The following is a 26,963-nucleotide window of genomic DNA, read 5'->3' as shown; positions in this document are numbered from 1 at the left end:
AGGTATCTAGCATGATGAATAATGTCTCTTCTCTCTAGCCCAGGTAGCGAGCATGATGAATAACGTCTCTTCTCTCTAGCCCAGGTATCTAGCATGATGAATAACGTCTCTTCTCTCTAGCCCAGGTATCTAGCATGATGAATAACGCCTCTTCTCTCTAGCCCAGGTAGCGAGCATGCATTTCCCCAATTCACAGCTCTGCAAGGATTATATTGTCAAAATACAAATGGAATACCTATTTAATGCCGTCACACCAGGTATATACTTCCAAAAAAGGTCTAAATAAAAATGGACAAATAACCCCAAAAAATTATTGTTTGGAAATAATATATTGTTTTTGAATAAGTGCGCATGCACCAAATCAACCTCTTCTGCACCTGGCAGTGGCAGTAATGAGTTGTATTGGACGTCCCAGGGACATCATGTACCCAAACATATCAGGGGACACAACGTGAGGATGGCTGAGGGGTGGTCTACAGGGGTGCAAGGCCACTCAACCATAAATCAGAGAATGTAGCATTTTCAAACACCTGAACAGCTTTTTCCAGCAATCTATAGCCATAATCATTATGCTTAATCCAAAGAAAGAAAAAAATATATATATATATCTCTAACCATACCTCTTGAGCTGACTGTATCCTCCCGACTGGTGGTTCTTTTGTAAAGAAATTAAATATGCTTCTCGTCATCTATGCTAAAATATGTGAAAAGGATTGAAAGGAATGTCTTATTCAGTGCATTAGTTATTGCTTGCTTTTGTAAAGTCTACCAACCTTGCTACTCTAACTTGATTGATAGGCTGACATGGTTTCTTGGTATCCAGTTATGAGGATGGGAGATTGGGAACCATCTGGGCTAGTGTAACCGATGTGAAATGGCTAGCTAATAGCGTTTCAATCAGTGACGTCACTTGCCCTGAGACCTTGAAGTAGTTGTTCCCCTTTGCTCTGCAAGGGCTGTGGCTTTTGTGGAGCGATGGGTAACGATGCTTCGTGGGTGTCAGTTGTTGATGTATGCAGAGGGTCCCTGGTTCGAGCCCAGGTTGGGCGAGGAGAGGGACGGAAGCTATATTGTTACACTCGCTAACAGGGCTAAAGACAACTTCGTAAAATTGCTAGGTGGATAGTGGTATCACAGAGAAACACATTGAAATAAATTTTTAAACATGACAAATGAGGAGGCACATGCCCCCTATAGGAATGATGCCTCTGGAGGTGTCTAAGAGGATTTGGAGCATGGATTTTACATGAGTGGGCAGGGGCGCAGCCATGGGTGGGCCTACCCACTTGGGAGCCGGGCCCATCTATTGGGGAGCCAGGCCCAGCCATTCAGAATGAGTTTTTCCACAAAAAAGAGCTTAATTACAGACGATCCCACAGGTGAAGAAGCCGAATGCGGAGGTCCTGGGCTGGTTGGGCATACTGCCAAATTCTCTAAAATGGTGTTGGAGGCAGGTAACGGTAGAGAAAGTAACATTCATTTATAGAGCAACAGCTCTGGTGGACATTCCTGCAATCAACAATCACACTCCCTCAAAACTTGAGACATCTGTGGCATTGTGTTGTGTGACAAACCTGCACATTTTAGAGTGACCTTTTATTGTCCCCAGCACAAGGTGCCCCTGTGTAATGAGCTGTTTAATAATCTTCTTGAAACGCCACCAGTCAGGTGGATTGATTCTCTTGGCAAAGGAGAAATGCTCACTAACAGGGATGTAACTCATTTGTGCAAACCAATTGAGAGAAATCAGCTTTTAGAACGTGTGGAACATTTCTGGGATCTTTTATTTCAACTCATGAAACATGGGACCAACACTTCACATGTTGCGTTTATATTTTTGTTCAGTGTAGATTTTCATTTAGATTTCTTTAAAGTAATTGCAGTAAACAAAGACTCTACATTTGGTGTGTAACCAAAGTAGTTTGGCATTATAACGCTTGCAGAGCTGTCTAATAGGGAAACGTATACAGGCCAACTGGGCTAGAGAGGAGAGTCATCATATTAACATAACCCTGTACCTCAGTAGCCTGCAGCGGAAATCCACGAGGCGAGGGAAGGCGTCGATCACACTGGAGGTCATCCTCTCATCACTCCACAATCGCTCTCCAGCAGCACTCGCCCTCGGCCTGCACACACACACACACACACACCTTCCATTACTGTATTTAGATTCTTGCCTGTTATTATTTCTGTTTGGAAAATGTCCCTAGGGGCCCTGGTCAGAAGTAGTGTACTATAAATAGGGAATAGGGTTCTATAGGGCCCTGTTCAACAGTAGTGTACTATATATAGAGAATAGGGTTCTATAGGGCTCTGGTCTAAAGTAGTGCACTATATAGGGAATAGGGTTCTATAGGGCCCTGGTCAACAGTAGTGCATTATATAGGGAACAGGGTTCTATAGGGCTCTGGTCTAAAGTAGTGCACTATATAGGGAATAGGGTTCTATAGGGCTCTGGTCAACAGTAGTGTACTATACAGGGAATAGGGTTATATTTGGGACTCTTTTCTATTTACCAGAGACGAGGAGAGAGGTTGGTAGCATCAACATACTCTCCCCACATGCACACCTCTCCACCAATCACCAGTTTCTTCTGCTGCTCTGTACCTGTGGAGGTAAAGTACATAGGATAGTACATACTGCACCTGCCCACAACATCACACCACAACACAACAACAAAACACGGCACAACACAACAAAACACGGCACAACACAGCAACACGGCACAGCAACACGGCACAGCAACACAACACAACAAAACGCGGCACAAAACGTCATGGCATGACAACAAAAACGTCATGGCACGACAACAAAAACGTCATGGCACGACAACAAAAACGTCATGGCACAACAACAAAAACGTCATGGCACGACAACAAAACGTCATGGCACGACAACAAAACGTCATGGCACGACAACAAAACGTCATGGCAAGACAACAAAACGTCATGGCAAGACAACAAAACGTCATGAGACACACACATATATATGTATATATGGACACCCCTTCAAAGTAGTGGAATCGTCTATTTCAGCCACACCCGTTGCTGACAGGTGTATAATATCAAGCACATGGCCATGCAACCTCCATAGACAAACATTGGCAGTAGAATGGCCTTACTGAAGAGTTCAGTGACTTTCAATGTGGCACCGCAATAGGGTGTCACTTTTCCAACAAATCAGTTCATCATATTTCTGCCCTGCTAGAGCTGCCCAGGTCAAAATAAATGTTGTTATTGTGAAGTAAAAACGTCAAGGAGCAACACCGGCTCAGCAGCAAAGTGGAAGACCACACAAGCTCACAGAACGGGACCGCCCAGTGCTGAAGTGGGACCGCCCAGTGCTGAAGTGGGACCGCCCAGTGCTGAAGTGGGACCGCCCAGTGCTGAAGCGGGACCGCCCAGTGCTGAAGCGGGACCGCCCAGTGCTGAAGCGGGACCGCCCAGTGCTGAAGCGGGACCGCCCAGTGCTGAAGCGGGACCGCCCAGTGCTGAAGCGGAACCGCCCAGTGCTGAAGCGGAACCGCCCAGTGCTGAAGCGGAACCGCCCAGTGCTAAAGTGGAACCGCCCAGTGCTAAAGTGCGTAGCACATAAAACTCGTCTGTCCTCGTTTGCCAGACTCACTACCGAAACTGCCACACACAAGCCTAAGATCACCATGTGCAATGCCAAGCGTCGACTTCAGTGGTGTAAAGCTCGCTGCCATGAGAGCAGTGGAAATGCGTTCTCTGGAGTAATGAATCACGCTTCACCATATGGCAGTCCGACAGATGAATCTGGGTTCGGCGGATGCCAGGAGAACATTACCTGCTGGAATGCATAGTCAACTGTAAAGTTTGTTGGGAGGAGGTTCAGGCTGGGCCCCTCTGTTCCAGTGAAGGGAAATGTTAATGCTACAACATACAATGACATTCTAGACCATTCTGTGCTTCCAACTTCGTAGCAACAGGTTGGAGAAGGTCCTTTCCTTTCCTGTTTCAGCATGACAATGCCCCCGTGCACAAAGCAAGGTCCATACAGAAATGGTTTGTCGAGATCGGTGTGAAAGAAGACAGTCGAAAACCTTTAGGATGAATTGGAATGTCGACTGCGAGCCAGGCCTAATCGCCCAACATCAGTGCCCGACCTCACTAATGCTCTTGTGGCTGAATGGAAGCAAGTTCCTGCAGCAATGTTCCATAATCTAGTGGAAAGCCTTCACAGAAGAGTGGAGGCTGTTATAGCAGCAAAACGGGGGACCAACTCAATATTAATGGCTTCCCAGAAGAGTGGATGCTGTTATAGCAGCAAAGCGGGGGACCAACTCAATATTAATGCCTTCCCAGAAGAGTAGAGGCTGTTCTAGCAGCAAAGGGTGGGGACCAACTCAATATTAATGCCCATGATTTTGGAATGAGATGTTGGACCAGCAGGTGTCCACAGACTACATGACCAAAAGCGTACTTGTGCTATATTATATTACACATAGACCTTTAGACCAGTCTCCTACTATAATCATAACCATATTACAGTGGGGCAAAAAAAAGTATTTAGCCAGCCACCAATTGTGCCAAATACTTCATTTTCACCATCATTTGCAAATAAATTCATTAAAAATCCTACAATGTGATTTTCTGGATTTTTTTCCTCATTTTGTCTGTCATAGTTGAAGTGTACCTATGATGAAAATTACAGGCCTCTCTCATCTTTTTAAGTGGGAGAACTTGCACAATTGGTGGCTGACTAAATACTTTTTTGCCCCACTGTATATTACCCATAGACCAGTCTCCTACTATAATAATGACTATATTATATTACCCATAGACTAGTCTCCTACTATAATAATAACTATATTATATTACCCATAGACCAGTCTCCTACTATAATAATAACTATATTATATTACTCATAGACCAGTCTCCTACTATAATAATAACTATATTATATTACTCATAGATCAGTCTCCTACTATAATAATAACAATATTATAGTATCCATAGACCAGTCTCCTACTATAATAATAACTATATTATATTACTCATAGACCAGTCTCCTACTATAATAATAACTATATTATATTACTCATAGATCAGTCTCCTACTATAATAATAACTATATTATATTATCCACAGACCAGTCTCCTACTATAATAATAACTATATTATATTACTCATAGACCAGTCTCCTACTATAATAATAACTATATTATCCATAGACCAGTCTCCTACTATAATAATAACTATATTATCCATAGACCAGTCTCCTACTATAACAATAACTATATTATCCATAGACTAGTCTCCTACTATAATAATAACTATATTATAGTATCCATAGACCAGTCTCCTACTATAATAATAACTATATTATATTACCCATAGACCAGTCTCCTACTATAATAATAACTATATTATCCATAGACAAGTCTCCTACTATAATAATAACTATATTATAGTATCCATAGACCAGTCTCCTACTATAATAATAACAATATTATAGTATCCATAGACCAGTCTCCTACTATAATAATAACTATATTATCCATAGACCAGTCTCCTACTATAATAATAACTATATTATCCATAGACCAGTCTCCTACTATAATAATAATAACTATATTATCCATAGACCAGTCTCCTACTATAATAATAACTATATTAACCATAGACCAGTCTCCTACTATAATAATAACTATAGTATCCATAGACCAGTCTCCTACTATAATAATAACTATATTATATTACTCATAGATCAGTCTCCTAATATAATAATAACTATATTATATTATCCATAGACCAGTCTCCTACTATAATAATAACTATATTATATTACTCATAGACCAGTCTCCTACTATAATAATAACTATATTATATTACTCATAGACCAGTCTCCTACTATAATAATAACTATATTATATTATCCATAGACCAGTCTCCTACTATAATAATAACTATATTATATTACTCATAGACCAGTCTCCTACTATAATAATAACTATATTATAGTATCCATAGACCAGTCTCCTACTATAATAATAACTATATTATATTATCCATAGACCAGTCTCCTACTATAATAATAACTATATTATAGTATCCATAGACCAGTCTCCTACTATAATAATAACTATATTATATTATCCATAGACCAGTCTCCTACTATAATAATAACTATATTATATTACCCATAGATCAGTCTCCTACTATAATAATAACTATATTATATTACCCATAGACCAGTCTCCTACTATAATAATAACTATATTATATTATCCATAGACCAGTCTCCTACTATAATAATAACTATATTATAGTATCCATAGACCAGTCTCCTACTATAATAATAACTATATTATATTACTCATAGACCAGTCTCCTACTATAATAATAACTATATTATATTATCCATAGACCAGTCTCCTACTATAATAATAACTATATTATATTACTCATAGACCAGTCTCCTACTATAATAATAACTATATTATATTATCCATAGACCAGTCTCCTACTATAATAATAACTATATTATATTACCCATAGACCAGTCTCCTACTATAATAATAACTATATTATATTATCCATAGACCAGTCTCCTACTATAATAATAACTATATTATATTACCCATAGACTAGTCTCCTACTATAATAATAACTATATTATCCATAGACCAGTCTCCTACTATAATAATAACTATATTATATTACCCATAGACCAGTCTCCTACTATAATAATAACTATATTATATTACTCATAGACCCATAGACCAGTCTCCTACTATAATAATAACTATATTATATTACTCATAGACCCATAGACCAGTCTTCTACTATAATAATAACTATATTATATTACCCATAGACCAGTCTCCTACTATAATAATAACTATATTATATTACTTGTAGACCCATAGACCAGTCTCCTACTATAATAATAACTATATTATGTTACTCATAGACCAGTCTCCTACTATAATAATAACTATATTATATTACCCATAGACCAGTCTCCTACTATAATAATAACTATATTATATTATCCATAGACCAGTCTCCTACTATAATAATAACTATATTATATTATCCATAGACCAGTCTCCTACTATAATAATAACTATATTATATTACCCATAGACCAGTCTCCTACTATAATAATAACTATATTATATTATCCATAGACCAGTCTCCTACTATAATAATAACTATATTATATTACTCATAGACCAGTCTCCTACTATAATAATAACAATATTATAGTATCCATAGACCAGTCTCCTACTATAATAATAACTATATTATCCATAGACCAGTCTCCTACTATAATAATAACTATATTATATTATCCATATACCTTTAGACTAGTCTCCTACTATAATAATAACTATATTATATTACTCATAGACCAGTCTCCTACTATAATAATAACTATATTATATTACTTGTAGACCCATAGACCAGTCTCCTACTATAATAATAACTATATTATGTTACTCATAGACCAGTCTCCTACTATAATAATAACTATATTATATTACCCATAGACCAGTCTCCTACTATAATAATAACTATATTATATTATCCATAGACCAGTCTCCTACTATAATAATAACTATATTATATTATCCATAGACCAGTCTCCTACTATAATAATAACTATATTATATTACCCATAGACCAGTCTCCTACTATAATAATAACTATATTATATTATCCATAGACCAGTCTCCTACTATAATAATAACTATATTATATTACTCATAGACCAGTCTCCTACTATAATAATAACAATATTATAGTATCCATAGACCAGTCTCCTACTATAATAATAACTATATTATCCATAGACCAGTCTCCTACTATAATAATAACTATATTATATTATCCATATACCTTTAGACTAGTCTCCTACTATAATAATAACTATATTATATTACTCATAGACCCATAGACCAGTCTCCTACTATGATAATAACTATATTATATTATCCATAGACCAGTCTCCTACTATAATAATAACAATATTATATTACCCATAGACCAGTCTCCTACTATAATAATAACTATATTATATTACTCATAGACCCATAGACCAGTCTCCTACTATAATAATAACTATATTATATTATCCATAGACCAGTCTCCTACTATAATAATAACAATATTATATTACTCATAGACCCATAGACTAGTCTCCTACTATAATAATAACAATATTATAGTATCCATAGACCAGTCTCCTACTATAATAATAACTATATTATCCATAGACCAGTCTCCTACTATAATAATAACTATATTATATTACCCATAGACTAGTCTCCTACTATAATAATAACTATATTATATTACCCATAGACCAGTCTCCTACTATAATAATAACTATATTATATTACCCATAGACTAGTCTCCTACTATAATAATAACTATATTATCCATAGACCAGTCTCCTACGGAGCTGCTCTTCCTCCCGGGGAAGGACTGCCCGTTCCATGATATCGCCATCACGGTTGACAACTCCATTGTGTCCTCCTCCCAGAGCGCTAAGAACCTTGGCGTGATCCTGGACAACACCCTGTCGTTCTCAACCAACATCATGGCGGTGGCCCGTTCCTGTAGGTTCATGCTCTACAACATCCGCAGAGTACGACCCTGCCTCACACAGGAAGCGGCGCAGGTCCTAATCCAGGCACTTGTCATCTCCCGTCTGGATTACTGCAACTTGCTGTTGGCTGGGCTCCCTGCCTGTGCCATTAAACCCCTACAACTCATCCAGAACGCCGCAGCCCGTCTGGTGTTCAACCTTCCCAAGTTCTCTCACGTCACCCCGCTCCTCCGCTCTCTCCACTGGCTTCCAGTTGAAGCTCGCATCCGCTACAAGACCATGGTGCTTGCCTACGGAGCTGTGAGGGGAACGGCACCGCAGTACCTCCAGGCTCTGATCAGGCCCTACACCCAAGCAAGGGCACTGCGTTCATCCACCTCTGGCCTGCTCGCCTCCCTACCACTGAGGAAGTACAGTTCCCGCTCAGCCCAGTCAAAACTGTTCGCTGCTCTGGCCCCCCAATGGTGGAACAAACTCCCTCACGACGCCAGGACAGCGGAGTCAATCACCACCTTCCGGAGACACCTGAAACCCCACCTCTTCAAGGAATACCTAGGATAGGATAAGTAATCCTTCTCACCCCCCCTTAATGATTTAGATGCACTATTGTAAAGTGGCTGTTCCACTGGATGTCAGAAGGTGAATTCACCAATTTGTAAGTCGCTCTGGATAAGAGCGTCTGCTAAAGGACTTAAATGTAAATGTTAAATGTCTACTATAATAATAATAACTATATTATCCATAGACCAGTCTCCTACTATAATAATAACTATATTATATTATCCATAGACCAGTCTCCTACTATAATAATAACTATATTATATTACCCTTAGACCAGTCTCCTACTATAATAATAACTATATTATATTACCCTTAGACCAGTCTCCTACTATAATAATAACTATATTATCCATAGACCAGTCTCCTAATATAATAATAACTATATTATATTATCCATAGACCAGTCTCCTACTATAATAATAACTATATTATATTACCCATAGACCAGTCTCCTACTATAATAATAACTATATTATCCATAGACCAGTCTCCTACTATAATAATAACTATATTATATTATCCATAGACCAGTCTCCTACTATAATAATAACTATATTATATTATCCATAGACCAGCCTCCTAATATAATAATAACTATATTATATTATCCATAGACCAGTCTCCTACTATAATAATAACTATAGTATCCATAGACCAGTCTCCTACTATAATAATAACTATATTATATTATCCATAGACCAGTCTCCTACTATAATAATAACTATAGTATCCATAGACCAGTCTCCTACTATAATAATAACTATATTATCCATAGACCAGTCTCCTACTATAATAATAACTATAGTATCCATATACCAGTCTCCTACTATAATAATAACTATATTATATTACTCATAGATCCATAGACCAGTCTCCTACTATAATAATAACTATATTATAAATAAATAATCTGCTCAGACCCCAACCAAGGAACATCAAAAGTCGTGCTATAAATTCACAGACAACACAAAGATTCCTTGATGTCCTTCCAGATTCCCTCTGTCTACCCAATGACACCAGAGGACAAAAATCAGTTAACCACCTAACTGAGGAACTCAATTTAACCTTGCGCAATACCCTAGATGCAGTTGCACCCCTAAAAACTAAAAACATTTCTCATAAGAAACTAGCTCCCTGGTACACAGAAAATACCCGAGCTCTGAAGCAAGCTTCCAGAAAATTGGAACGGAAATGGCGCCACACCAAACTGGAAGTCTTCCGTCTAGCTTGGAAAGACAGTACCGTGCAGTACCGAAGAGCCCTTACTGCTGCTCGATCATCCTATTTTTCTAACTTAATTGAGGACAATAAGAACAATCCAAAATTCCTTTTTGATACGGTCGCAAAGCTAACTAAAAAGCAGCATTCCCCAAGAGAGGATGACTTTCACTTTAGCAGTGATAAATTCATGAACTTCTTTGAGGAAAAATTATGATTATTAGAAAGCAAATTACAGACTCCTCCTTAAATCTGCGTATTCCTTCAAAGCTCAGTTGTCCTGAGTCTGCACAACTCTGCGTGGACCTAGGATCAAGAGAGACGCTCAAGTGTTTTAGTACTATATCTCTTGACACAATGATGAAAATAATCATGGCCTCTAAACCTTCAAGCTGCTTACTGGACCCTATTCCAACTAAACTACTGAAAGAGCTGCTTCCTGTGCTTGGCCCTCCTATGTTGAACATAATAAACGGCTCTCTATCCACCGGATGTGTACCAAACTCACTAAAAGTGGCAGTAATAAAGCCTCTCTTGAAAAAGCCAAACCTTGACCCAGAAAATATAAAAAACTATCGGCCTATATCGAATCTTCCATTCCTCTCAAAAATCTTAGAAAAGGCTGTTGCTCAGCAACTCACTGCCTTCCTGAAGACAAACAATGTATATGAAATGCTTCAGTCTGGTTTTAGACCCCATCATAGCACTGAGACGGCACTTGTGAAGGTGGTAAATGACATTTTAATGGCATCGGACCGAGGCTCTGCATCTGTCCTCGTGCTCCTAGACCTTAGTGCTGCTTTTGATACCATCGATCACCACATTCTTTTGGAGAGATTGGAAACCCAAATTGGTCTACACGGTCAAGTTCTGGCCTGGTTTAGATCTTATCTGTCGGAAAGATATCAGTTTGTCTCTGTGGATGGTTTGTCCTCTGACAAATCAACTGTAAATTTCGGTGTTCCTCAAGGTTCCGTTTTAGGACCGCTGTTGTTTTCACTATATATTTTACCTCTTGGGGATGTTATTCGAAAACATAATGTTAACTTTCACTGCTATGCGGATGATACACAGCTGTACATTTCAATGAAACATGGTGAAGCCCCAAAATTGCCCTCGCTAGAAGCATGTGTTTCAGACATAAGGAAGTGGATGGCAGCAAACTTTCTACTTTTAAACTCGGATAAAACAGAGATGCTTGTTCTAGGTCCCAAGAAACAAAGAGATCTTCTGTTGAATCTGACAATTAATCTTAATGGTTGTACAGTCATCTCAAATAAAACTGTGAAGGACCTCGGCGTTACTCTGGACCCTGATCTCTCTTTTGAAGAACATATCAAGACCATTTCAAGGACAGCTTTTTTCCATCTACGTAACATTGCAAAAATCAGAAACTTTCTGTCCAAAAATGATGCAGAAAAATTAATCCATGCTTTTGTCACTTCTAGGTTAGACTACTGCAATGCTCTACTTTCCGGCTACCCGGATAAAGCACTAAATAAACTTCAGTTAGTGCTAAATACGGCTGCTAGAATCCTGACTAGAACCAAAAATTTGATCATATTACTCCAGTGCTAGCCTCCCTACACTGGCTTCCTGTCAAAGCAAGGGCTGATTTCAAGGTTTTACTGCTAACCTACAAAGCATTGCATGGGCTTGCTCCTACCTATCTCTCTGATTTGGTCCTGCCGTACATACCTACACGTACGCTACGGTCACAAGACGCAGGCCTCCTAATTGTCCCTAGAATTTCTAAGCAAACAGCTGGAGGCAGGGCTTTCTCCTATAGAGCTCCATTTTTATGGAACGGTCTGCCTACCCATGTCAGAGACGCAAACTCGGTCTCAACCTTTAAGTCTTTACTGAAGACTCATCTCTTCAGTGGGTCATATGATTGAGTGTAGTCTGGCCCAGGAGTGGGAAGGTGAACGGAAAGGCTCTGGAGCAACGAACCACCCTTGCTGTCTCTGCCTGGCCGGTTCCCCTCTTTCCACTGGGATTCTCTGCCTCTAACCCTATTACAGGGGCTGAGTCACTGGCTTGCTGGGGCTCTCTCATGCCGTCCCTGAGGGGGTGCGTCACCTGAGTGGGTTGATTCACTGATGTGGTCATCCTGTCTGGGTTGGCGCCCCCCCTTGGGTTGTGCCGTGGCGGAGATCTTTGCGGGCTATACTCAGCTTTGTCTCAGGATGGTAAGTTGGTGGTTGAAGATATCCCTCCAGTGGTGTGGGGGCTGTGCTTTGGCATAGTGGGTGGGGTTATATCCTTCCTGTTTGGCCCTGTCCGGGGGTGTCCTCGGGTGGGGCCACAGTGTCTCCTGACCCCTCCTGTCTCAGCCTTCAGTATTTATGCTGCAGTAGTTTATGTGTCGGGGGCTGGGGTCAGTTTGTTATATCTGGAGTACTTCTCCTGTCCAATTCGGTGTCCTGTGTGAATCTAAGTGTGCGTTCTCTAATTCTCTCCTTCTCTCTCTCGGAGGACCTGAGCCCTAGGACCATGCCCCAGGACTACCTGACATGATGACTCCTTGCTGTCCCCAGTCCACCTGGCCGTGCTGCTGCTCCAGTTTCAACTGAACCGCGGCCCTAGGACCATGCCCCAGGACTACTTGACATGATGACTCCTTGCTGTCCCCAGTCCACCTGGCCGTGCTGCTGCTCCAGTTTCAACTGTTCTGCCTTATTATTATTCGACCATGCTGGTCATTTATGAACATTTGAACATCTTGGCCATGTTCTGTTATAATCTCTACCCGGCACAGCCAGAAGAGGACTGGCCACCCCACATAGCCTGGTTCCTCTCTAGGTTTCTTCCTAGGTTTTGGCTTTTCTAGGGAGTTTTTCCTAGCCACCGTGCTTCTACACCTGCATTGCTTGCTGTTTGGGGTTTTAGGCTGGGTTTCTGTACAGCACTTTGAGATATCAGCTGATGTACGAAGGGCTATATAAATAAATTTGATTTGATTTGATTTGATTATATTATCCATAGACCAGCCTCCTAATATAATAATAACTATATTATATTATCCATAGACCAGTCTCCTACTATAATAATAACTATAGTATCCATAGACCAGTCTCCTACTATAATAATAACTATATTATATTATCCATAGACCAGTCTCCTACTATAATAATAACTATAGTATCCATAGACCAGTCTCCTACTATAATAATAACTATATTATCCATAGACCAGTCTCCTACTATAATAATAACTATAGTATCCATAGACCAGTCTCCTACTATAATAATAACTATATTATATTATCCATAGACCAGTCTCCTACTATAATAATAACTATATTATATTACCCATAGACCAGTCTCCTACTATAATAATAACTATATTATATTACCCATAGACCAGTCTCCTACTATGATAATAACTATATTATATTATCCATAGACCAGTCTCCTACTATAATAATAACTATATTATATTATCCATAGACCAGTCTCCTACTATAATAATAACAATATTATAGTATCCATAGACCAGTCTCCTACTATAATAATAACTATATTATATTATCCATAGACCAGTCTCCTACTATAATAATAACTATATTATATTACCCATAGACCAGTCTCCTACTATAATAATAACTATATTATATTACCCATAGACCAGTCTCCTACTATGATAATAACTATATTATATTATCCATAGACCAGTCTCCTACTATAATAATAACTATATTATATTATCCATAGACCAGTCTCCTACTATAATAATAACAATATTATAGTATCCATAGACCAGTCTCCTACTATAATAATAACTATATTATATTATCCATAGACCAGTCTCCTACTATAATAATAACTATATTATATTACCCATAGACCAGTCTCCTACTATAATAATAACTATATTATAGTATCCATAGACCAGTCTCCTACTATAATAATAACAATATTATAGTATCCATAGACCAGTCTCCTACTATAATAATAACTATATTATATTATCCATAGACCAGTCTCCTACTATAATAATAACTATAGTATCCATAGACCAGTCTCCTACTATAATAATAACTATATTATCCATAGACCAGTCTCCTACTATAACAATAACTATAGTCCTAGACTATATAAAGTCCCAGGGAAGCCCTGCCCCAGCCCCAGTACGCTGCAGTAGTGGAGGCTGCTGGAGGAACAAATCAGAGGACAAGCCCATTTGCTGAAATTGAATAAATGGAAAGGTATCAATGTGTTTTCCGTTTTACTGTATTTGCTACCGTTTGAACACATTGATTTGATACCATTCCATTAATTTCATTCCCACCATTACATTAAACCTGTTCACCAATTTTAATGTGACACCAGCTTCAGCACACACCAGTGAAGTTGAGTGGCTGTATGGTGTAGTATTTTCCCCAGTCCTGTCCGTAGTCGATGTGGTTGATGTACCAGGGGGCAGCCAGTATGACCCTGTAACCAGCCAGGGTGATGCTACTCAGCTCCTGTTGTATCTGAGCAGGGCTCCCCTTCCAGATGTGGAGCACCGTGTCCACTGGGATCTGAGGCAGGGTAGAAAACAAGTGCCATGTACACCGCCATTCAAAAGTTTGGGGTCATTTAGAAATGTCCTTGTTTTTTAAAGAAAATAACTTTTTTTGTCCATTAAAATAACATCAAATTGATCAGAAATACAGTGTAGGCATGGTTAATGTTGTAAATTACTATTGTAGCTGGAAACGGCAGATTTTTAATGGAATATCTACATAGGCGTACAGAGGCCCATTATCAGCAACGATCACACCTGTGTTCCAATGGCACGTTGTGTTAGCTAATCGAAGTTTAATATTTTTAAAAGGCTAATTGAACATTAGAAAACCATTTTGCAAATATTTTAGTACAGCTGAAAATGGTTGTACTGATTAAAGAAGCAATAAAACTGGCCTTATTTAGACTAGTATCTGGAGCATCAGCATTTGTGGATTTGATTACAGGCTCAAAATGGCCAGCAACAAAGACTTTTTCTGAAACTCGTCAGTCTCTTCTTGTTCTGAGAAATGAAGGCTATTCCATGTGAGAAATTGCCAAGAAACTGAAGCTCTCGTACAACATTGTGTCCTACTCCCTTCACAGAATAGCACAAACTGTCTCTAACCAGAATAGAAAGGGGAGTGGGGGGTCCCGGTGCACAGCTGAGGGAGAGGACAAGTACATTAGAGTGTCTAGTTTGAGAAACAGACACCTCACAAGTCCTCAACTGACAGCTTCATTAAATAGTACCCTCAAAACACCAGTCTCAACGTCGACAGTGAAGAGGCGACTCCGGGATGCAGGCCTTCTAGGCAGAGTTCCTCTGTCCAGTGTCTGTGTTCTTTTGGCTAATAAAAAGAAGAGATTTCGATGGACAGTCTGAGATACGGTTTTATCTTTGCAACTCTGCCTAGAAGGCCAGCATCCCAGAGTCGCCTCTTCACTGTTGACGTTGAGACTGGTCTCCTCTTTTTTTGTTTTGAAAGTACTTGGCACAACAAAATCAAAAGTATTTAATCCCACCCGGTGGGAACAATAACTACATCAGCCTGAGTGCTGGTCCATGGTTGACAACCACAAGTAGGGGAGAGTGGGGTAAGTTGAGACATTTTTACATTCAGCATCACTCTGTCAAGGAAAATATAGTATTCTTTCTAACAAAGAGATCTACCTATATTTCAGGATGTGGTGTATCCCTGGAAATAAATCAGAATTAATGTAAACATAACAGTTACGGAACGTTGTACAGGATACGTTGAGCTGCCTAAACATTTCTGTATTGATTTAAATATTACTACTGCCACCTTTAAACCACGTCTATCATTATTTCCCAAACACTTTTTAAAACACTTTTAACATAGGCCAGGCCCTGTTGTTACCTCATATCCCAGCGATAATGCCTACAACACGCTTGGTCAGAAAACATTTCAATTTGCTCAACTTGTCATTGGCTCAACTTACCCCAAGGCCAATGGCTCAAATTACCCCAAGGCAAACATGTTGATTATATTAGCCCACAGCTAGAAGGATGCCTTTTCATTCTAGGTTTAGGACCTCATATCGAAGCTGATAGAGACCCCAACTGATGTATAAAACAATCTTACAATTATTTACTTTAGATACAAGCATCATGAAACCTGTAACACAATTGATTTGGTAAATTAATTTGTCTTGTTGAAAATCCGTTTTTTGGACCTAACTTGTTTACCACTTTTACCATGTGGTTTCTTCCTTCAGACTCCATGAAATGATCACCAATTCCTAAATATTTCTTAAAATAATTCATTTTGTGTATGGTTTCCTAGAAACAAGGGTGGCTCAGCTTACCCCTAAGGCTCAGGTTTCCCCGCTCTCCCCTTTACATATTCCAAGGAGACACACTATTCACTGCAAAGTGATAGTGCAGTTGGCTTCTTGCCGCTAAAACACGGTGACATGTTGTTTTTCTGATCCTTGTATGTTTATTTCATTTCATCCTTTAGGTCTGAGTGGATGACAATGATTATTATTACTATGAAAAACATATGATCACAGACATCTAATAGTTAACCGCACATAGCACTTTTCTTCACTGCAAACTGTCCCACTCCACTCCACACTATTCACTCCACTCCACATTATTCACTCCACTCCACACTATTCACTCCACTCCACACTATTCACTCCACTCCACACTATTCACTCCACTCCACACTATTCACTCCACTCCACACTGTCCCACTCCACACTGTCCCACTCCACACTGTCCCACTCCACACTGTCCCACTCCACACTGTCCCACTCCACACTATTCACCCCACTCTATTCACTATTCACCCCACTCTATTCTCTATTCACCCCACTCTATTCGCTATTCGCTATTCAACCCACACTATTCACCCCACTCTATTCACCCCACCCACCCCACTCCACCCACCCCACTCTATCCACCCCACTCTATCCACTCCATCCACTCTATTCACCCCACTCGATTCACTATCCACCCCACTCTATTCACCCCACTCTATCCACTCCACCCACCCCACTCTATCCACTCCATCCACCTCACTCTATTCTATTCACCCCACTCTATCCACTCCACCCACCCCACTCTATCCACTCCACCCACCCCACTCTATTCACTCCACCCACCCCACTCTATTCACCCCACTCTATCCACTCTATCCACCCCACTCCATTCACCCCACCCCACTACACCCACCCAACTCTATTCACCCCACCCACCCCACTATCCACCCCACTCTATTCACCCCACGCACCCCACTCTATCCACCTCACTCTATTCACTCCACCCACCCCACTCTATCCACCCCACCCCACTCACTCCACCCACCCCACTCTATTCACCCCACTCTATCCACTCTATCCACCCCACTCCACTCTATTCACCCCACTCTATCCACCCCACTCTATTCACCCCCCCACTCCACTCTATCCACCCCACTCTATCCACTCTATCCACCCCACTCTATCCACTCCATCCACCCCATTCTATCCACCCCACTCTATCCACTCCATCCACCCCACTCCACACTATTCATACCGCACTGGCCACTCCACTGTTTCACTCCACACTAGTTAAGCGGTTCTAACCCTTGAAAGCAAGGGGCCAGACAGTATAGTATCTAGCCCAGTCATGAGTAGGTCCAGGCTGGTCTAGGTACCAAGGAGAGGCCAGGACGACCCTGAGACCTGCCTTGGTCACCCTGCGGACCTCACACAGGTAGCACCCTCCCTTCCACACCTCCACCACTGACAGAGAGCTGCAACACAGCTGAAACACAACCAATCTGTAGAACCCTGCTCTAGCGCAGCAGGGGAAACAGCCTACTGCATGAAGACCGTCAGTCTAGAGACAGCCTCTGATGTTTTGGCAAAATAGAAGGATCTAGGTAATATCACAGTGAGAGGACCCGGCACAGAGGACCCGAGTCAAATCATGTGGAATTAGACCTGGAAAGTGTCTGGGTGTTTACATTGGGGTGATACAGGTAAGGACCATATGATCTGGGTGTTTACATTAGGGTGATACAGGTACAGACCATATGATCTGGGTGTTTACATTAGGGTGATACAGGTCCAAACCATATGATCTGGGTGTTTACATTAGGGTGATACAGGTAAGGACCATATGATCTGGGTGTTTACATTAGGGTGATACAGGTACAGACCATATGATCTGGGTGTTTACATTAGGGTGATACAGGTCCAAACCATATGATCTGGGTGTTTACATTAGGGTGATACAGGTAAGGACCATATGATCTGGGTGTATACATTAGGGTGATACAGGTCCAAACCATATGATCTGGGTGTTTACATTAGGGTGATACAGGTCCAAACCATATGATCTGGGTGTTTACATTAGGGTGATACAGGTCCAAACCATATGATCTGGGTGTTTACATTAGGGTGATACAGGTAAGGACCACATGATCTGGGTGTTTACATTATACTTACTTTTTCATGGTAGTCAAACACGTCCTGCCAGACTATGGCTGTCTTGTTGAGTCCCTTAGTAATGTTCACTATACTGGAAGAAACAAACACACAGACCTCTGTAGCATCCCCAACTTAAACCGAGCCAGTCCCACAGTCCCAGAACAGACCACCACTACGTCCTATTTTCATTTCATTATCTTGGAAATAAATTGTGTCCATTTTTTAGGTGTATTTCTGCACCATACAGGTCTCCATTTTGGTCCTTTTTTGTCCACTAACTTTTCCATGTAGTAGGATTCCAGTTTTGTGTAGTCAGTTCCAAATCCCATCTTCAGCATGAAGCCTCGGACATCAGGGTTGGACTTCCTGTGAGAAACAACACATTACAAAATGATCATTCTCGGGTCAAGTACTGGGGTGTATTTATTCTGCCGATTCTGTTGCAAAAGGAACTAAAACAAGAGTTTCTATTGGACAAATTCAGGTAAGTCCCTCACTGTTTCGTTTCGTTTGCCTTCCGTTTTCACAAAACATTTTGAAACAGAAACGGCAGAATGAATACAGCCTTGGAAGTTTGTGCAAGCTGAAGTACAATACATCTGAGGGTTATGTATTCAAGCTATAGTACATCTGAAGGTTATGTATTCAAGCTATAGTACATCTGCCGGTTATGCATTCAAGCTATAGTACATCTGACGGTTATGTTTTCAAGCTATAGTACATCTGACGGCTATGATTTCAGGCTATAGTACATCTGACGGTTATGTATTCAAGCTATAGTACATCTGACGGTTAGGTATTCAAGCTAAAGGACATCTGACGGTTATGTATTCAGGCTATAGTACAATACATCTGATGGTTATGTATTCAAGCTATAGTACATCTGACGGTTATGCATTCAAGCTATAGTACATCTGACAGTTATGCATTCAAGCTAAAGTACATCTGACGGTTATGTATTCAAGCTATGGTAAATCTGACGGTTATGTATTCAGGCTATAGTACAATACATCTGACGGTTATGTATTCAAGCTATAGTACATCTGACGGCTATGCATTCAAGCTATAGTACATCTGACGGTTATGCATTCAAGCTAAAGTACATCTGACGGTTATATTCAAGCTATGGTAAATCTGACGGTTACGTATTCAGGCTATAGTACAATACATCTGACGATTATGTATTCACGCTATAGTACAATACATCTGACGGTCATGTATTCAAGATATAGTACATTTGACGGTCATGTATTCAAGCTATAGTACATCTGACGGTTATGTATTCAAGCTATAGTACATCTGACGGTTATGTATTCAAGCTGTAGTACATCTGACGGTTATGTATTCAGGCTATAGTACATCTGACGGTTATGTATTCAAGCTATAGTACGTCTGACGGTCATGTATTCAAGATATAGTACTTCTGATGGTTATGTATTCAGGCTATAATACAATACATCAACGGTTATGTATTCAAGCTATAGTACATCTGACGGTTATGTATTCAAGCTGTAGTACATCTGACGGTTATGTATTCAAGCTATAGTACATCTGACGGTTATGTATTCAGGCTATAGTACAAGACATCTGACGGTTATGTATTCAAGCTATAGTACATCTGACGGTTATGTATTCAAGCTATAGTACATCTGACGGTTATGTATTCAAGCTATAGTACATCTGACGGTTATGTATTCAAGAAATAGTAAATCTGACGGTTATGCATTCAAGCTATAGTACATCTGACGGTTATGCATTCAAGCTATAGTACATCTGACGGTTATGTATTCAAGCTATAGTACATCTGACGGTTATGTATTCAGGCTATAGTACATCTGACGGTTATATATTCAAGCTATAGTACATCTGACGGTTAGGTATTCAAGCTAAAGTTCATCTGAGGGTTATGTATTCAAGCTATGGTACTTCTGACGGTTATGTATTCAGGCTATAGTACAATACATCTGATGGTTATGTATTCAAGCTATAGTACATCTGACGGTTATGCATTCAAGCTATAGTACATCTGACGGGTATGCATTCAAGCTATAGTACATCTGACGGTTATGTATTCAAGCTATAGTACATCTGACGGTTATGTATTCAGGCTATAGTACAAGACATCTGACGGTTATGTATTCAAGCTATAGTACATCTGATGGTTATGCATTCAAGCTATAGTACATCTGACAGTTATGCATTCAAGCTATAGTACATCTGACAGTTATGCATTCAAGATACAGTACATCTGACAGTTATGTATTCAAGCTATAGTACATCTGACGGTTATGTATTCAAGCTATAGTACATCTGACGGTTAGGTATTCAAGCTAAAGGACATCTGACGGTTATGTATTCAGGCTATAGTACAATACATCTGACGGTCATGTATTCAAGCTATAGTACATCTGACGGTCATGCATTCAAGCTATAGTACATCTGACGGTTATGCATTCAAGCTATAGTACATCTGACGGTTATGTATTCAAGCTATAGTACATCTGACGGTTATGTATTCAGGCTATAGTACATCTGACGGTTATGTATTCAGGCTATAGTACATCTGACGGTTAGGTATTCAAGCTAAAGGACATCTGACGGTTATGTATTCAGGCTATAGTACAATACATCTGAAGGTTATGTATTCAAGCTATAGTAAATCTGACGGTTATGTATTCAAGCTATAGTACATCTGACGGTTATGCATTCAAGCTATAGTACATCTGACAGTTATGCATTCAAGCTATAGTACATCTGACGGTTATGTATTCAAGCTATAGTACGTCTGACAGTTATGCATTCAAGCTATAGTACATCTGACGGTTATGTATTCAAGCTATAGTACATCTGACGGTTATGTATTCAGGCTATAGTACAATACATCTGACGGTTATGCATTCAAGCTATAGTACATCTGACGGTTATGCATTCAAGCTATAGTACATGTGACGGTTATGTATTCAAGCTATAGTACATCTGACGGTTATGCATTCAAGCTATAGTACATCTGACGGTTATGCATTCAAGCTATAGTACATGTGACGGTTATGTATTCAAGCTATAGTACATCTGACGGTTATGTATTCAAGCTATAGTACATCTGACGGTTATGTATTCAAGCTATAGTACATCTGACGGTTATGTATTCAAGCTATAGTACATCTGCCGGTTATTTATTCAAGCTATAGTACATCTGACGATTATGTATTCAAGCTATAGTACGTCTGACGGTTATGTATTCAAGCTATAGTACATCTGACGGTTATGTTTTCAAGCTATAGTACATCTGACCGTCATGTATTCAAGATATAGTACTTCTGACGGTTATGTATTCAGGCTATAGTACAATACATCAACGGTTATGTATTCAAGCTATAGTACATCTGACGGTTATGTATTCAAGCTATAGTACATCTGACGGTTATGTATTCAAGCTATAGTACATCTGACATTTATGTATTCAAGCTATAGTGCATCTGACGGTTATGTATTCAAGCTATAGTACATCTGACGGTTATGTATTCAAGCTGTAGTACATCTGACGGTTATGTATTCAAGCTATAGTACATCTGACGGTTATGTATTCAAGCTATAGTACATCTGACGGTAATGTATTCAGGCTATAGTACAAGACATCTGACGGTTATGTATTCAAGCTATAGTACATCTGACGGTTATGTATTCAAGCTATAGTACATCTGACGGTTATGTATTCAAGCTGTAGTACATCTGACGGTTATGTATTCAAGCTATAGTACATCTGATGGTTATGTATTCAAGAAATAGTACATCTGACGGTTATGCATTCAAGCTATAGTACATCTGACGGTTATGCATTCAAGCTATAGTACATCTGACGGTTATGTATTCAGGCTATAGTACATATTACGGTTATATATTCAAGCTATAGTACATCTGACGGTTAGGTATTCAAGCTAAAGTTCATCTGAGGGTTATGTATTCAAGCTATGGTACTTCTGACGGTTATGTATTCAAGCTATAGTACATCTGACGGTTATGTATTCAAGCCATAGTACATCTGACGGTTATGTATTCAAGCTATAGTACTTCTGACGGTTATGTATTCAGGCTATAGTACTTCTGATGGTTATGTATTCAGGCTATAGTACATCTGACGGTTATGTATTCAGGCTATAGTACAATACATCTGACGGTTATGTATTCAGGCTATAGTACATCTGACGGCTATGCATTCAAGCTATAGTACATCTGACGGTTATGTATTCAAGCTATAGTACATCTGACGGTTAGGTATTCAAGCTATAGTACATCTGACGGTTAGGTATTCAAGCTAAAGGACATCTGACGGTTATGTATTCAGGCTATAGTACAATACATCTGACGGTTATGCATTCAAGCTATAGTACATCTGACGGTTATGCATTCAAGCTATAGTACATCTGACGGTTATGTATTCAAGCTATAGTACATCTGACGGTTATGTATTCAAGCTATAGTACATCTGACGATTATGTATTCAAGCTATAGTACATCTGACGGTTATGTATTCAAGCTATAGTACATCTGACGGTTATGCATTCAAGCTATAGTACATCTGACGGTTATGCATTCAAGCTATAGTACATCTGACAGTTATGCATTCAAGCTATAGTACATCTGACAGTTATGCATTCAAGCTATAGTACATCTGACGGTTATGTATTCAAGCTATAGTACATCTGACGGTTATGTATTCAGGCTATAGTACAATACATCTGACGGTTATGCATTCAAGCTATAGTACATCTGACGGTTATGCATTCAAGCTATAGTACATGTGACGGTTATGTATTCAAGCTATAGTACATCTGACGGTTATGTATTCAAGCTATAGTACATCTGACGGTAATGTATTCAAGCTATAGTACATCTGACGGTTATGTATTCAAGCTATAGTACATCTGCCGGTTATGTATTCAAGCTATAGTACATCTGACGATTATGTATTCAAGCTATAGTACATCTGACGGTTATGTATTCAAGCTATAGTACATCTGACGGTTATGTTTTCAAGATATAGTACATCTGACAGTCATGTATTCAAGATATAGTACTTCTGACGGTTATGTATTCAGGCCATAGTACAATACATCTGACGGTTATGTATTCAAGCTATAGTACATCTGACGGTTAGGTATTCAAGCTAAAGTTCATCTGAGGGTTATGTATTCAAGCTATGGTACTTCTGACGGTTATGTATTCAGGCTATAGTACAATACATCTGACGGTTATGTATTCAAGCTGTAGTACATCTGACGGTTATGCATTCAAGCTATAGTAAATCTGACGGTTATGTATTCAAGCTATAGTACATCTGACGGTTATGTATTCAAGCCATAGTACATCTGACGGTTATGTATTCAAGCTATAGTACTTCTGACGGTTATGTATTCAGGCTATAGTACTTCTGACGGTTATGTATTCAGGCTATAGTACATCTGACGGTTATGTATTCAGGCTATAGTACAATACATCTGACGGTTATGTATTCAAGCTATAGTACATCTGACGGTTATGCATTCAAGCTATAGTACATCTGACGGTTAGGTATTCAAGCTATAGTACATCTGACGGTTAGGTATTCAAGCTAAAGGACATCTGACGGTTATGTATTCAGGCTATAGTACAATACATCTGACGGTTATGCATTCAAGCTATAGTACATCTGACGGTTATGCATTCAAGCTATAGTACATCTGACGGTTATGTATTCAAGCTATAGTACATCTGACGGTTATGTATTCAAGCTGTAGTACATCTGACGGTTATGTATTCAAGCTATAGTACATCTGACGGTTATGTATTCAAGCTATAGTACATCTGACGATTATGTATTCAAGCTATAGTACATCTGACGGTTATGTATTCAAGCTATAGTACATCTGACGGTTATGCATTCAAGCTATAGTACATCTGACAGTTATGCATTCAAGCTATAGTACATCTGACAGTTATGCATTCAAGCTATAGTACATCTGACGGTTATGTATTCAAGCTATAGTACATCTGACGGTAATGTATTCAGGCTATAGTACAAGACATCTGACGGTTATGTATTCAAGCTATAGTACATCTGACGGTTATGTATTCAAGCTATAGTACATCTGACGGTTATGTATTCAAGCTGTAGTACATCTGACGGTTATGTATTCAAGCTATAGTACATCTGACGGTAATGTATTCAGGCTATAGTAATGTAAGACATCTGACAGTTATGTATTCAAGCTATAGTACATTTGACGGTTATGTATTCAAGCTATAGTACATCTGATGGTTATGTATTCAAGAAATAGTACATCTGACGGTTATGCATTCAAGCTATAGTACATCTGACGGTTATATATTCAAGCTATAGTACATCTGACGGTTAGGTATTCAAGCTATAGTACATCTGACGGTTATGTATTCAAGCTATAGTACATCTGACGGTTATGTATTCAAGCTATAGTACATCTGACGGTTATGTATTCAAGCTATAGTACATCTGACGGTTATGTATTCAGGCTATAGTACAAGACATCTGACGGTTATGTATTCAAGCTATAGTACATCTGACGGTTATGTATTCAAGCTATAGTACATCTGACGGTTATGCATTCAAGCTATAGTACATCTGACAGTTATGCATTCAAGCTATAGTACATCTGACAGTTATGCTTTCAAGATATAGTACATCTGACGGTTATGTATTCAAGCTATAGTACATCTGACGGTTATGTATTCAAGCTGTAGTACATCTGACGGTTATGTATTCAAGCTATAGTACATCTGACGGTAATGTATTCAGGCTATAGTACAAGACATCTGACGGTTATGTATTCAAGCTATAGTACATCTGACGGTTATGTATTCAAGCTATAGTACATCTGACGGTTATGTATTCAAGCTGTAGTACATCTGACGGTTATGTATTCAAGCTATAGTACATCTGACGGTAATGTATTCAGGCTATAGTAATGTAAGACATCTGACAGTTATGTATTCAAGCTATAGTACATCTGACAGTTATGCATTCAAGCTATAGTACATCTGACAGTTATGCATTCAAGCTATAGTACATCTGACGGTTATGTATTCAAGCTATAGTACATCTGACGGTTATGTATTCAGGCTATAGTACAATACATCTGACGGTTATGCATTCAAGCTATAGTACATCTGACGGTTATGTATTCAAGCTATAGTACATCTGACCGTCATGTATTCAAGATATAGTACTTCTGACGGTTATGTATTCAGGCTATAGTACAATACATCAACGGTTATGTATTCAAGCTATAGTACATCTGACGGTTATGTATTCAAGCTATAGTACATCTGACGGTTATGTATTCAAGCTATAGTACATCTGACTGTTATGTATTCAAGCTATAGTGCATCTGACGGTTATGTATTCAAGCTATAGTACATCTGACGGTTATGTATTCAAGCTGTAGTACATCTGACGGTTATGTATTCAAGCTATAGTACATCTGACGGTAATGTATTCAGGCTATAGTACAAGACATCTGACGGTTATGTATTCAAGCTATAGTACATCTGACGGTTATGTATTCAAGCTATAGTACATCTGACGGTTATGTATTCAAGCTGTAGTACATCTGACGGTTATGTATTCAAGCTATAGTACATCTGACGGTAATGTATTCAAGCTGTAGTACATCTGACGGTTATGTATTCAAGCTATAGTACATCTGACGGTAATGTATTCAGGCTATAGTAATGTAAGACATCTGACAGTTATGTATTCAAGCTATAGTACATTTGACGGTTATGTATTCAAGCTATAGTACATCTGATGGTTATGTATTCAAGAAATAGTACATCTGACGGTTATGCATTCAAGCTATAGTACATCTGACGGTTATATATTCAAGCTATAGTACATCTGACGGTTAGGTATTCAAGCTATAGTACATCTGACGGTTATGTATTCAAGCTATAGTACATCTGACGGTTATGTATTCAAGCTATAGTACATCTGACGGTTATGTATTCAAGCTATAGTACATCTGACGGTTATGTATTCAGGCTATAGTACAAGACATCTGACGGTTATGTATTCAAGCTATAGTACATCTGACGGTTATGTATTCAAGCTATAGTACATCTGACGGTTATGCATTCAAGCTATAGTACATCTGA

General features: G+C 39.1%; 1 protein-coding gene across 1 annotated transcript in view; it reads right to left on the bottom strand.

Moving 5' to 3' along the window:
* The window catches only part of LOC135508869 (beta-hexosaminidase subunit alpha-like), a 98,616-nt gene that overhangs the window by 5,545 nt on the left and 66,108 nt on the right, over window positions 1-26,963 (bottom strand). Inside the window, exons 9-13 of the mRNA XM_064929072.1 lie at window positions 19,077-19,163; window positions 18,816-18,888; window positions 14,707-14,887; window positions 2,517-2,607; window positions 2,019-2,126 (exon numbers count right to left, since the gene is read on the bottom strand). Of these exons, the coding sequence (XP_064785144.1) occupies window positions 2,019-2,126; window positions 2,517-2,607; window positions 14,707-14,887; window positions 18,816-18,888; window positions 19,077-19,163 (540 nt within the window). The remainder of the gene's footprint in view (window positions 1-2,018; window positions 2,127-2,516; window positions 2,608-14,706; window positions 14,888-18,815; window positions 18,889-19,076; window positions 19,164-26,963) is intronic.

This window comes from Oncorhynchus masou, chromosome 22, assembly GCF_036934945.1.
Source record: "Oncorhynchus masou masou isolate Uvic2021 chromosome 22, UVic_Omas_1.1, whole genome shotgun sequence".
NCBI lineage: Eukaryota > Metazoa > Chordata > Actinopteri > Salmoniformes > Salmonidae > Oncorhynchus > Oncorhynchus masou.
Note: the sequence above shows the minus strand (reverse complement) of the source record. Positions and strands in the feature narration are given on the sequence as shown.